The sequence below is a fragment of the Solanum pennellii genome, chromosome 6 (genome assembly GCF_001406875.1).
Source record: "Solanum pennellii chromosome 6, SPENNV200".
NCBI classification, from domain to species: domain Eukaryota; kingdom Viridiplantae; phylum Streptophyta; class Magnoliopsida; order Solanales; family Solanaceae; genus Solanum; species Solanum pennellii.
The window spans coordinates 2634132-2648415 of NC_028642.1; the positions used below are offsets into that span (position 1 = coordinate 2634132).

General features: G+C 33.7%; 2 protein-coding genes and 1 pseudogene across 4 annotated transcripts in view; 1 reads left to right on the forward strand and 2 right to left on the reverse strand.

Moving 5' to 3' along the window:
• The window catches only part of LOC107022050 (protein CUP-SHAPED COTYLEDON 3-like), a 6642-nt gene extending 4112 nt beyond the window's left edge, over window positions 1-2530 (forward strand). Inside the window, exons 2-3 of the mRNA XM_015222770.1 lie at window positions 58-323; window positions 1954-2530. Coding sequence (XP_015078256.1) covers window positions 58-323; window positions 1954-2367 — 680 coding nt within the window. The 3' untranslated portion in view covers window positions 2368-2530. The remainder of the gene's footprint in view (window positions 1-57; window positions 324-1953) is intronic.
• Window positions 2531-2918: 388 nt separating this feature from the next.
• LOC107022076 lies at window positions 2919-5681 on the reverse strand (annotated as a pseudogene).
• A 2056-nt stretch (window positions 5682-7737) lies between these two features.
• LOC107022013 (putative late blight resistance protein homolog R1A-3) lies at window positions 7738-13540 on the reverse strand. 3 transcript variants are annotated; one of them, XM_015222716.2, is made up of 3 exons: window positions 13348-13540; window positions 11623-11685; window positions 7738-11547 (listed from the first exon to the last, which is right to left on the reverse strand). In XM_015222716.2, the coding sequence occupies exons 2-3, from the start codon at window positions 11662-11664 to the stop codon at window positions 7858-7860; spliced, it is 3732 nt and encodes a 1243-aa protein (XP_015078202.1). In that variant the 5' UTR covers window positions 11665-11685; window positions 13348-13540; the 3' UTR covers window positions 7738-7857. The 3 variants fall into 3 exon arrangements, with proteins under 3 accessions (XP_015078202.1, XP_027773355.1, XP_015078203.1); XM_027917554.1 differs by lacking the exon at window positions 13348-13540 and adding an exon at window positions 12921-13003; XM_015222717.2 differs by lacking the exon at window positions 13348-13540 and having other exon boundaries at window positions 11623-12101.
• Between the last annotated feature and the right edge of the window lie 744 nt (window positions 13541-14284).

Sequence of the window (14284 nt, forward strand, 5' to 3'; positions counted from 1 at the left end):
CCTCGGTTGTCCTTATTTCTTGTTTTTAACCAATTTATTATGTTATACTTTATGTAGAGGTGGCAAAATTGAACTCAAACGAGTGGTATTTCTTTAGTTTTCGAGATCGAAAATACGCAACCGGTTTTCGAACAAATAGGGCTACAATTTCTGGATATTGGAAAGCTACTGGCAAAGATAGAACAGTGTTTGATCCTCAAACAGGTGCACTCATTGGCATGAGAAAAACTTTGGTTTTTTACAAAAATAGAGCTCCTCATGGGATTAAAACAGGTTGGATTATGCATGAATTTCGACTTGAAAATCCTCATATACCTCCTAAGGTAAGTAATAAATTCTTTTTATATCGTCGTTACATTTTAACATGTGATAACATGTTAGTTACTACGTTTACATGATTTATCAATCATCACTATTAGAACAATCATAATTAATTTGTGACTAACATTTACATAGAAAATAGTTGTATCGAGTATCATTTCGATGGGAAGTCCGTTGAAATTTCTGATTATTCTTTTCTAGTAGTGAATTGATGCTTATCGTATATAAAGGTTTATCTATAATATCTCAAATAGTAATGACTTATTATAGATTATTTTCTTAGAAAGTCGCTCAATTTTATTTTTTAGCAGGTCAAGTCAAGTTGGGTGAGTCATAATTGAATGATTTAGATGGATATTTTTTGAGTTGAAAATCAAAGTTAAATAATTTTTTCTAAGAAAGAAACCCTTAGTTAAGTGACTTTCTAAAAAAAATAGTCTATTATCGAGTGATCATCTTATGTACTATTTTTTAAAAATGCTTGATGGTATAAAAATATTCTTAATTAAGTCTAACATACACACTATAAAGTCTAAAAAGGTCTTTTAGGATTGATACCCAAGAAACATGAGGAAGACTTTTCAAGTCACATAGAGTAATTATAGAGAAAGTTAAAGTCAAGTGTCTTATGTGGTATATATGTTGAAAAAAATATTGTCTTAAGAGAAAGTGACAAATATGTCTTTATAAGAAACTTCTTAGAAACCTCCTACCTAGTTTGAAAATAATGGATAGTGTCTAGCAAGATTATATTCTATCATAAGTTAAAAACTTTTTTTTTTATGACATGCATTTTTTTATTTGACAACTATCTAATGACATTATATCTCTTTTATTCTTATTTAATTCCACTTAGTACTTTATTTTTTAAAAAAATCAACTAAATATAAGCATTGATTTTAATAAGGGAAATTCGATAAATATAATAAAGTCCTCATTTATTTTTCAGACTTCATGTTTGGTCAAACAATGTCACATAAATTGAAACAGATGAAGTATAACATAGAGGATTCAGAGTGTCAAGTTTATAAATTTTGACAGCATAGGATCATATCTATCACACCAAACCCCTAACCTATCCATATATTTAATTTTTTTTTTAAACACATATACAAAGTCTGAGCTAAAATTATTATGTTTTGTTGATGGCCTCCAATAAACTGTGTATATGCCCGATATACATATATATATAAAGATTTTTACGTAATAATGTAGTTTAACATGTGATAAATAGCATGTTAGTTTCTCTTCTTCGATTACCCAATAATACTTATCTTATAAATCGACTTATAATTATCTTGCAAGTGATTTAATTGTGTGACTATATTTTTCATTAGTACATAGAACTTAAAAGATATCTACACTATAGGTACCTAGAATTAAAATTAATTAAGTTCTAAAAGATTTAACTTATATATACGGACAATCTATTTATTTTTCACTTGTGGTTAACAAGTAATAAACTTTTGTATTTGTTCAGATGCCTAATCATACTTTTTATGAATGATTACTTATATTATAAATAATTTTCTTGAACTGTCCATTTATAGAAGTTAAACTGGTTAGTTCAATAATATTATTACATTATTATATATTAGACCTAACTATATGGTTTTTATTATATTTGAACAGGAAGATTGGGTATTATGTAGAGTATTTTTCAAAGGTACTAAAGATGAAAACATCCATAGTACTAACAATGAGAGTACAAGTATCACATCTTTCAATATGGACAATCATGAAGGAACTATGCCTAAGTTATTGTCCTATGGTGGCGGCGAATATCGCCCATCGACCTTGCCTAATTTTTCAAATAACTCTATCTATCAAAACCAGAACTCAAGCAATAATCTTCAATTGTCACAAGAGATAAACAAAGTTCTAGCAAATGAAATAATTCACTCAAAATGTGGCAAGGAGGATGAGTTTGGTTTCTTGTTTGACATGAATTATTTTGAAGAATCAAGTTTACAAGATGGAGGGGTGCATTCTTGCCTTGATGGGGATATGAAATTTGAGGATGAAAATAGTTTGGTTTTTATATAAAATTATTAGTCATAGTAATTATTAATTTGTTGAATTATTGTTTGTAGAGAGAGAGAAAAAAAAGAAATACATTAAATATTATTTGTAGAACATGTGAATGTATATTTTAGTGTTTGTTTGTGAGTTTGATAAGGTAAAAGTTATGTGATTGATTTGGTGAGTATTTGTTTTTTTTTTCTTTTCTATTTTTTATTTAGCAAGTATTTATTCAAAATCAACAGGTGCACAATAAATCAAATAATTAATTTGGAGCACTTAAGAAATTAAGTTAATAATGTATATTAAAACTGAATCCACACATATTATCAAAGTTGCACTTCAAAAGAATTAACAGTTGTATATATGTATGTATTCAGCATCACACTTACTGCTGCAAACGACGACAAACGTTGTATAGCATCCCTTAACTAGAAATGTATGTGTAGAATTACTTCATGTAGTACAGAGAGTCGTGATGTATCTGAACTCGAAGAGCAACACATGATATGCAAATACATTAAGCCCGTGCTAAAGTAGAGAAGAGCGTATACTAAACAAACAACTTGAATGAACAAATCTTGAAGCTATTATAGGCTAGGTTGAAGAGAAGTCGTGCGATAACAATAGCAGTGCAACTTACCACAACTAAATAAATTCATCTGTACTCGTATAAAATAAAACCGAGGAAGTAATAAATTCGTCTGTACTCACATATTTTCCAAGGGTAAGAGCTCTCAAGACTTGAGCAGACAATGGACCTGAAGCTCGTATCTTCAGCGTATTCCTTAATCTTCAAGTTGAGGGCTTTCTATAAGTTTGATAAGTTTCAATGAATAAATATCCTTAAAACTAGGTGGAATCTCCTCAAGCTTACGACATCCCTGCAGTTTTAATTTCTCAAGATTGGGGAAGGATTCCTCTCCAACCTCCCACTTGGTAAGAGTCGGTAGATGCAAGTTCAAAAATTTGAGATTCTCAAAGGTGTCTTCCTCCCCCATGTTCCATTCTTCTCCCTGGATGATTGTATCATAAAGGGTTGGGCAGTCTCGCTATTGTTGACAGTGAATCGGATGTCAGAGGAAAGTCACTGAACGACAGTTGTTTCAAATTCGAAGGGAAGTGAAAATCCCATGGCCGATTTATGGCTGCAGAGGACCGACTGTCACTTGTGTTTGATCTAACAAAACCTACTTCAAGATCTTCTAGTTCAGTTAGGCAATCCAATTTAGGGAACCAATATTGCTCTGTTGAATAATCCCTTGATTTCGAATGAAAGCACTTGAAGATTGGGAAACCTTGTGAAAGCATCCTCTGTATCTTCCGAATAGGAAAGCACGATTTTCCCTAATAATCTCAAGTTCTCTAACTTTGTATCCTCTGCTATTACTATTGATTTATCTGCAGCCATATCAAAGAAAGAACAAGCAGTAACCATCAGCACTTGCAACTTTACAAGATCCAAAATTCTCGGAAATAGTACCAAGATTGATCCTTTGTTAGACACAAACAGGCTTTCTAGATTCCAGAGGTTTGAGAAAGACAAAGGCAGATATTTAACTTGACTGAAAATTGTATCCAACAACTTCTTGTCGTCATATCCTTGATCGACCGTGCACCATGCACGAAGGTCGAAATGGCACCTCTGTTCTTGGGAATCTTCTCATGTAAATCAGAGACCTCGTCTTTGATAAGCTTCATCTTCTTTATGGTAGTGGGAAGTGAGAAAATAAGATGTAAGAGACCATTATCTCGAACAATAATTGAATCAATGACGTCTTTTGCCTCATATGCCACATTTAAAACATGTTCCCAGAGATCTTTATACAATCCTTGCTCAGTATTCAGGAAAAAAGATCTTATTAATTCTAAGTCTTGTTTCACCAGCTCAATTTCTTCCATTATCAAAGCAATTGAATAAGCATTGGAATCTAACAAATCATTTAAGTGTATGTGCAGCATATGCATGAAGAGCGGTCCATCACTCATGGGGAAGCAACATTGAGATGAATGCGAGGATTTCAGATAAACCTGTTTGAGGTCTTTCTTGAGGAGTTCAATATTTTCCAGCAAATCTAAGGTTGCACGATTTATTTGGTCGTTACCCCTTTTTATTCCTTAATTTCTCTTCCAAGTCGTGTACAAGAGTTGATACATCCCTGGTAAGTGTTCCAACACGATCCAAGAGATCAAAAAGTTTGTCATGATGAATTAAGTCCTTAAGCATATCAGAAAGGATAATCAACAGAAATTCCATCATGACATGAATGTTTCGAGCCCCTGAAGTGCTAGGGGTGATAACAGTTATCATATGCTCTTGTAGATGAATAAGATATTCCCGAAGAATGTCCGGAGAGGTTTCCAGGAGCTGCTTAATGAAGCGTCCATCTTCTTCTGAAGTTGAAGCTTTCAAATTTGTACAACATATGTGCATAACCTCCAGTTCAGTTGGAACAATCTTCAAGAGTAATTGTGCTAACTTGAAGAGTCGAGAGTCTTTAACATTCTGATCATTCTCATCTAGCTGGGCGAGTCGAGAGTCTTCATCAGTTTGATCTTCCCGAAGGAAGCGTCCTACTCTCTCAGCCATCAGTTGAAACAGAGGTAAGACATTCTCAACCATCTCATGCTTAATGCAACCATTCACTATCAATCCATGGAAATCTCTTACGTTTCCACATACATTCTGAAGAACCTCATATTGAGTCACTCCAGGAAACATCTTTTCAGCACGATGCCTCGATAGATAATAGAGATTCAAGAGGAGGAAGTACAATTGCTCATCAATCATGATGGCATCTGATTTAGTATGACGATGAGAGATGATAGAGTCATCCATATTACCGGCGAGGCTAGTAAGGACATCATCATCCAAAATTGGTTGAAGCAGATTCTCAACCTCTTGTCTTTTTCTCGTCATTATATCTTCAAACTGATCCAAATCGGAATAAGAAAGCTGGACATATGTACAAATAAATGCCAGCTCCAATTTTAGCTTTTCAATTAGATCCACATCAACATCCTTTTGATCTTGTTCATTCTTTAATCTCTCCAGAACATTGGCAACGTCCTTGCGAAGAGCAGAAAATGACATCTGCCAAAAGACCTATCAAATTTACAAAGCCACATTTCTACCCTGCAATAACTGCTGACATGTTATATTTCAGTGCCCAAATATTTGACTTTCCGTTGAATTATACTTCCTGGATAGCTAACACATAGTTCAGTCACTTCAATTATATAAATATGTTTGAACAAGTCAGTTAGTCAACTGACATTGGGACTGTACAAGCATTCATTCTCAACTAAAAATATTAATAGCATACTATATGGCTTGTTTACCCAGAGTAATCGAAATTTAATTTGTAGACAAAGTATAATGATACTAACTCGCTATATATTTAGTAGATAATGTGCTTGATTAAAATCTTACTACAAAAATCCCGTGGGAAAAAAGTGATCTCTCTAAACTGCTTTGGTTGCTTGTTATTTTACTAACCTCGTCTACTTAATAGTTCTGTCGGGGCTTTGATGAAACACATTGTAGACATCTTTTTAGAACAGTAAAAAGGTGTAAGAACCTGCCAATTTGTTTGACACTTATATGTATGAAGACTCTGGATATTTGGACATGAACTGTCACATTTCTCCGCCCAAATTTTGCCAATATATTCCAAAATTTTAGAAACTCCAAATACTTGTTCTCATATTTTTAACTTTGTACACTTACAAAAGAAATTCAACATTTTTCCAAGTTATATTAATTTTTTCTAGGCATAATACATTAAAATGACATTTAGCTTGACTTCGGTGAATAACTGTGACCTTTAACTTTGCCGGTGCACAAGTATGCTTATCTGCCACAAAGGAAAGAGATAAGAAAGTCAATCAAACTTTCAATACTCTCAGTTTGAAGTCAATGAAGTGATTGAGAGAACTCAGGTTCAAATTTCAGCGGAGTTATCCGATACCTGTTGCTGGTGCGTGTTTTCAATAGTCATGGCTCGATACATTAACTGTTTTTTTTTTCTGAGAAGGGATACTGAACTGTGTTTGTGATAAAATAGATAAATTGATTGTTAGTTGTAAAAGCAGAAGTTTCCAAGAGAAAGAACAATAATCCTAACTTATTAATTGTGTTGCTGATTCTGATAAATGCCAGGGATAAATAAACAGCGTAATGAACTTCAGTGTTTACTGAGATAACATAGCTAAACAATTCATGTCGAGTGAACTCTTTGAATAATTTACTGGTCTTCCATATGAAGAATAACTTAATGTTGCACAAATCCTACATTTTGACAATTCATGTTTATCTTTCCTAGTTAGACGCTTCTTTAGATTTTGAGCTCTTCTTGTCCGGTGGCTCTTTTGCATAATTGGTTATCCAGCTTACGCTTTAAGGCACTTGTGATGGAGGAGATTGCCAACACTAGTAAGGAACTTCAAGAGCTTAGGGTGTTTCAAACTGATCCATGACCTAATTTATCCTTGACAGAGCAAGGCCTTGTAACTGTCTCCGTGGGCTGCCCTAAGCTTCAGTCAGTTTTATACTTCTGCCTCCAAATGATAAATGACGCCTTAGTTACTATTGCTAGGAACCGTCCTAACATGATCCAATTTCATTTATTATTGAGCCTCGAACTCCTGACTTGAACCACTTGATGCTGGTTTTGGGACATTGTGCAACACTGCAAGGAATTGCGGCAACTTTCTCTTTCTGGCATCCTTACAAATCGTGTGTTTGAGTACATCTGGGTCCATGCTAAGAAGTTAGAGATGCTTTCCTTAGCTTTTGCAGGGGATAGCGATTTATGTTAATCTTTCACCCGCGTTTACTTGCTTGAGCCTTGTTTAGTTGTAGTGCTGGTTATGACCCTTTGTTGAGCGACTTTGCAGCAATATCATTTTAAAGTTCACTTCACGGCCTAGCTTTTGTGATGAAAGTTCGCTGGGTTTGCTACAGAGTAGTATCAATATCGTTTTAAATCATTACCTTGACTGAGCTTTGAGCATATAAATGGGACTTCAGACGAAGTTAGACACAAAGGAGGTTTGGACAGCCAAAGGCAAATCCACAGAGTAATCTATGAATTCATGTGAATCCCTCAATTTCTGTCAAAATCCTATACATATGTGAATCTAATTGTTATTGATAATAACGTGAGGTCGCCATAAATACTTGTAAACATCAAATCCTGGATTCCTCTTGCATACGGATAATACAGATGTAGTAATATGCAGTCTACTAGAAAATTAATGTGTGTGTGAATGGAAAGAAAAAAAATAAAGAGAGAACGACAATGGCAAACAACATAGCATAGGAATAGTAGTTTGGTATACAAGATTAATGTTAAAATATAAACTTCAGATAGTCACTTCAATCTGGACAAATTAACAAATGATATGTGTACTTATAAAAATTATATTTTTTGTTAAAAGAAACTAAGAGGAATCTCATAACAGGATATTTTAATCATATACAATGTCATCCAGCAAAGTTCAACCATAATGCTACTTAAATAAGGGGATATTCTTCTGGCCAAGGATCTGAAGCTCGTTCCCTCCTCTCATATCTTCAGCGTATTCCTTAATCTTGAGAGCAGAATCTTCAAGTTGAGGGCTCTTTACAATTTTGATAAATTTCAATAAACAAATATCTCCAAAACTAGGTGGAATCTCCTCAAGCTTACGACATCCCTGCAGTTTTAACTTCTCAAGATTGGGGAAGGATTCCTCTCCAACCTCCCACTTGGAAAGAGTCGGTAGACGCAAGTTCAAAAATTTGAGATTCTCAAAGGTGTCTTCCTCCCCTATGTTCCATTCTTCTCCCTGGATGATTGTATCATAAAGGGACAAATTTTCAAGGTTGGGCAGTCTTGCTATTGTTGATAGTGAATCGGATGTCAGAGGAAAGTCACACAACAACAGTTCTTTCAAATTTGAAGGGAAGTGAAAATCCCACAGCCGATTTGTCGCTACAGAGGACCCGCTGTGGTTTGTGTTTGAACTTTTAAAACCTACAGAGAGTGTTTCTAGTTCAGTTAGGCAATCCAATTTCGGGAACCAATATTGCTCTGTTGAATAATCCCATGACTCCTTGAGTACAAACTGAAGCACCTGAAGATTGGGAAACCTTTTGAAAATATTCTTTGTACCTTCCGAATAGGAAATCAACAGTTCCCCTAATATTCTCAAGTTCTCTAACTTTGTGTCCTCTGCTATCAATATTGATTCATCTGCATCCACATCAAAGAAAGAACAAGCACTCACGGACAGCACTCGCAGCTTTACAAGATCCCAAATTCTTGGTAATAGTATCAAGGTTGATTCTTTGTTATTCACCGACAAGATTTCTAGATTCCAGAGGTTTGAGAAAGACAAAGGCAGATATTTAACTTGTGTCCCAATGAATAAGTACCTCAAATGATTCAACATGCATATTTCATTCAGCAAAGAATCATTCACCATGATAAAAGAGGTATCCAGGTCCAACACTCTAAGAAGCCTCAAGTGTCTTAGGTGAAATGTATCAGAAACACTGTCATCCAGCTGGTCTCCATTTATCCTCAAAGAATAGAGGTGTTTACCAGAATGCCTTTTCTTATTTGAACCGAACATGACAAAATTAAGCCCAAAGTGCTCCTTATCATCATCGAAGGTAATTTGACGAGGCAACAAATCTGATGGAGCACTTGATATTATCCGATCAAACAAATTTTCCTTTCTTGCTTTTATCAAACAAAAGTCATGCACAAGATCATGAATTTGGAAACGCAGTGCATCACCTATCTCATTGAGACAAATTACCAAGCTACTGGAAATTAAATCATCCATATAAATCTTCACCACTTCTTCCATACTCTTCATCTCCGTCTTCCCCACAAATCCTTCACCACCCAAAAAATCATTCAACTCATAGATTGTCATTATAGTGTCCTTCGGCCAACTTGCAAAATACAGCAAGCATGGCTTCAGATGATCAGATAAGTGGTCATAACTTATTTCTATGACTTTCATCACTTCCACTTCATTCCTCAAAATAAAGGAATGCAAATTATTTAAAACTTCAAGCCACACACTCTTTTTCTTTTCCCTCCCAGCAATGACTCCAGCAATCAGATTAGCCACCAAAGGAAGACCTTTACAATTTTCGGCTATTTCTTTACCGACATCTAATAGTTCATCAGGGCAACTCTCATTTCCAAATGCCCTTTTCTCTAATAATTCCCAACTTTCATCAGGTCTTAGCAATCGAAGGTCAAGAGGATCAGTGTAGAGCTTTCCATGCAAAGCCACTTCCTTTTCTCGAGTTGTCAAAATAATCCTACTTCCTTTCTTAGCTTCAGGAAAAGGTCTTGTTAACTCATCCCATGTAGTAGTATCCCACACGTCATCTAGGACAATAAGATACCTCTTTCCATACAGTTGTTTCCGTAGCTGATCAGGAACATCAATATTCTCACTCAATTTTGAATCTGAGTCACTAACTTGATTGAAAATTTTATTCAACAACTTCTTCTCATCACATCCTTGGTCGACCGTGCACCATGCACGAAGGTCGAAATGGCTAGAAACTGACTTATCATTGTATACTTTGTATGCCAAAGTAGTTTTACCTGAACCCGGCATACCACTGGTGAGCTTTCTAAGTATCAAGTTTGTCTCCTCCTCAAAACCTACAATTATTTTATTAGTTGTCAATGAATTTCTCTCAACTGGTTTCTTGGGAGAGTTCACAACGATTAGACCTCTGTCCTTGGGAATGTTCTCATCTAAAGCAGAGATCTCTTCTTTGATAAGTTTGATCTTCTTTATGGTAATGGGAAGTGAGAAAATAAGATGTAAGAGACCATTATCTCTCACAATAATTGAATCTATGACATCTTTGGCCTCATAAGCCACATCTAGAACACGTGCCCAAATATCTTTATACAATCCTTGCTCAGCATCCACAAAGAATGATCTTATGAATTCCAGGTCTTGTCTCACCAACTCGATTTCTTCCTTTATCAAAGAAATTGAATAAGCATTAGAATCTAGCAAATCATTTAAGTGCATGTGTAGAAGATGCATGAAGAGTGGTCCATCACTCATGGGGAAGCAACATTGAGATGAATCCGGGGCTTTCAGATAAACATGTTTGAGATCTTTCTTGAGGAGTTCAATATTTTCCAGCAAGTCTAGGGTTGCACAATTTGTTTGGTTGTTACCCTCTTTATTCCTTATTTTCTCTTCCAAGTCACGTACAAGAGTTGATACCTCCCTGGTAAGTACTCCGACATGAGCCAAGAGATCAAAAAGTTTGTCATGATGAATAAAGTCCTTGGGCATATCAGAAAGAATAAGTAATAGGAATTCCATCATGACATGAATGTTTCGAGCCCCTGAAGTGCTAGGGGGAATAACAGTTATCATATGCTCTTGTAGTTGAATGATATATTCTCTGAGAATATCCGGTGAGGTTTCCAGGAGCTTCTTAATGAAGCGTCTAACTTCTGCTGAAGTTGAAGCTTTCAAATTTGTATAACATATGTGCATAACCTCCATTTCAGTTGGAACAATCTTCAAGAGTAGATGTGTTAGCTGGAAGAGTCGAGAGTCTCTATCATTCTGTTCATCCTCATCTAGCTCGGAGAGCCGAGAGTCTTCATCAGCCTGATCCTCCCAAAGGAAGTGTCCTACTCTTTCAGCCATCAGTTGAAACAGAGGTAAGACATTCTCAACCATCTCATGCTTAATGCAACCATTCACTATCAACCCATGGAAATCTCTTATGTTGCCACATACATTCTGAAGAACTTCATATTGAGTCACTCCAGGAAATATCTTTTCAGCGTGATGCTTGGATAGATGATACAGATTCAAGAGGAGGAAGTCCAATTGCTCATCCATCATGATGGCATCTGATTTATAAGAACGATAATACAAGCTGATACAGTCATCCATATTACTGGTGAGGCTAGTAACGACATCATCATCCAAAAGTGGTTGAAGCAGATTCTCAACCTCTTGTCTTTTTCTCGTCATTATATCTTCAAACTGCTCAAAATCGGAATAAGAAAGCTGAACATATGTACAAATAAATGCCATTTTCAATTTTAGCTTTTCAACTTGATCTTTGTCAAGAGCTTTTTGATTTTCCTCATTCTCTAGGAAAACCAGAACATCGGCAATGTCCTTGCTAAGAGCAGAAAATAACACCTGCCAAAATAATACATTTTAAAGCCACATATCTATAATTCAATACTTTACAATTTACTCTATAAAATAACATACCAATGAGTTGTTTGCTTCTTCATTATCTTTTCGTTTTTCCATGATTCTACTTTTTCTTAAGACCTGATGAATAAGAAGTAGATAAAACTTTAACAGGAGAAAGAAGATGAAAAGATAAGAATAATCAATAATATCACTATTTTCACATATAGTAATTTTAGACTCGCACAATTGGAAATGTCAATCTTAATCACACATCAAAATGTTTATGACATGAAATCACAAACATAAAATCTCACAACTGTTAATTATTTACAAAAAAAAAAAAGGAGTCCTGCTCGTTTACTTCCAACCTATACAAAGAAGAAAGTTATCGACTTAATAATTATAAATATGTGATTGTCAATCTAATTATTATTGATATTAATATGACGTCGACATAGAAACTTGTAAACATCAAATCCAGAATCGTCTATGTGCATATGGCTTATAAGGAGCCTGTAAGAAAATTATTGTGCGTGTGAATGTAAAGAAAAAAAATAAAGAGAGAATGAGAATGGAAAACAACATCAAATGTATCTGTCTAACTTTTTTCTGCCAAAAAAGTCTATAAAGTAAAAGTAAAGAAAACAGTGATAGGAATAGTGTTTTGGTGTACAAGATTAATGTTTAAAATATCAACTTTAGATAGTCATTTAAATTTGGCATCAACATCAGATAAAGTTGTGTATGATCCAGTAGAAATCTATACTTGACATCGGTGTGTCTCGTGGACATACTTCATATGTGACTTGTAACCACAAATGACGTGCCAAACGGACAAATCAACAAATGATACATGTATTAAAAACTTGTAAGTTTTCTAATCGAAACACCGAAAAGCCAAACAAAATATGTAATCATATACAAATCTACTCATTAAAGCATAACTTACTGTCTATTCTGTTATGTTTCTTCTTTCTACTTTCCACCCATAATGCTTAAAAGCTAGTCAAATAACGGGATATTATTCCCTTATTTTGATAAAAATCTAAGTAAAATGTCATTAAATTAATAATCTCTCTAATAATATTTTTCTCCTATCTCGACTTGGGCTAATGGAAAAAGATTTTTTTTGAGAGTAGCTGAAGTAGAATCAATAGAGAGCTCTGATTAAGCATGTTCATACCTTTTTGACATATTTTTGTTAGACAGATTGAAGTAAGAGATTGAAGAAGTAGTTTGGTTGAAAGGCAAACAACAAATATCTAGATCTAGGATTGCAAGATTAATAAAATACAATTCATTGACTTCACAAGGCCTTTAAATACCAAAAGTGCTCACTTAATCATTAAGTTTAGCAAAGAAGAAGATGTTACCTTTACACAGGCTGAAGTTTAGCTAGAGAACCCTTTGTTTGAGAAATAATTGGATAAAAAACAAGTGTAGTAGTTGAAATATACAATACAAGTCTTTTAGTAATGAAGAAGAATGAAATATTAAATCTCTTGTCTTTCACAGTATAAAATTATATTAATCTAAAAGAAGCATAGCCAATTTTTATACCGACGAAGATAAAAACAAGTGATTGTCATTTCATCAAACACATTGTAGACATTGGCAAAACATGAATTCTTGAAATGGAGTATAATAATTATTTTTTTCACAATGAATATACATACTATATGTGTATATGTTTATAACCGGAGAAAACTTTACAGAAAAATAAACAACAAAGTTTAAAATATGTACTAAAAACAATAATGAATATCACAAGTATAAATTAATGAGGAAAAAAAAACATACCCTCTACAATATTAGAAGCCCTGTTCCTTGTTTCAGAAACAGAGTAATTGTTTGCCAAATGATCAAGATCTGGACTTTATTATTATTTTTATTATTTATAAGTCTTGTTATTCACATGGGAAGATTCCTAAAAGAGATTATTAATTCAACTGGCTAACAATGAAATAATTACTTGAAAGGCCAAATTAACAAGAATAAAATATATATATATATATATATACATCTTGACAGTTTGTTCATTCATAATACTAAAATACAATTCATTGACTTTTGAATTATACATCTATCATCTTTTTGGTGCTTCTAATTTTGAGTTACCAAGTTCCGGGACAACGACATTATCATATGTTAACTTTTCTATATTACTAAAGTGGAGAACTCCAAAAGTTAATTTTTTTTTTTAAAAAAAAAAAAACTCCATTTCCAATTTGTTGTACTCTCTCCGTTTCAGAAAGAATGATCTAGTTTAATTTGGAATGAAGTTTAGGAAAAGAATGAAGATTTTTTAGTCTTGTAGTTCTAAATTAAAATTATGTCATATGTACCAAAATGTCATTTAATTTTATGGTCTTAAACATGTTACGTGAAAAGTTAAAATTAAAATATTGTCAAAAAAGGAACGAGGTCATTCTTTTTTAAACAGACTAAAAATGAAATAGAGACATTCTTTTTTATCAAGAATAATATATATATATATATACTAGTTTCTGAGGACATGCTTCGCACGTGTGTTTCATGTGAATTTTTATAGATACGTTAGAATGACTAAAATCTCATGGAAATATATATGTAAATTGTAATGAATAATAAAATATAACAATTACAAAATTCAAAGACTTACGGCAATAAAACATTCATAAAAACTAAATTAAGAAGTCTAACAGAGTGAAAAAAAGATAAAAAGAAACAGAATATTTAAGAAAAAATACAATATAGA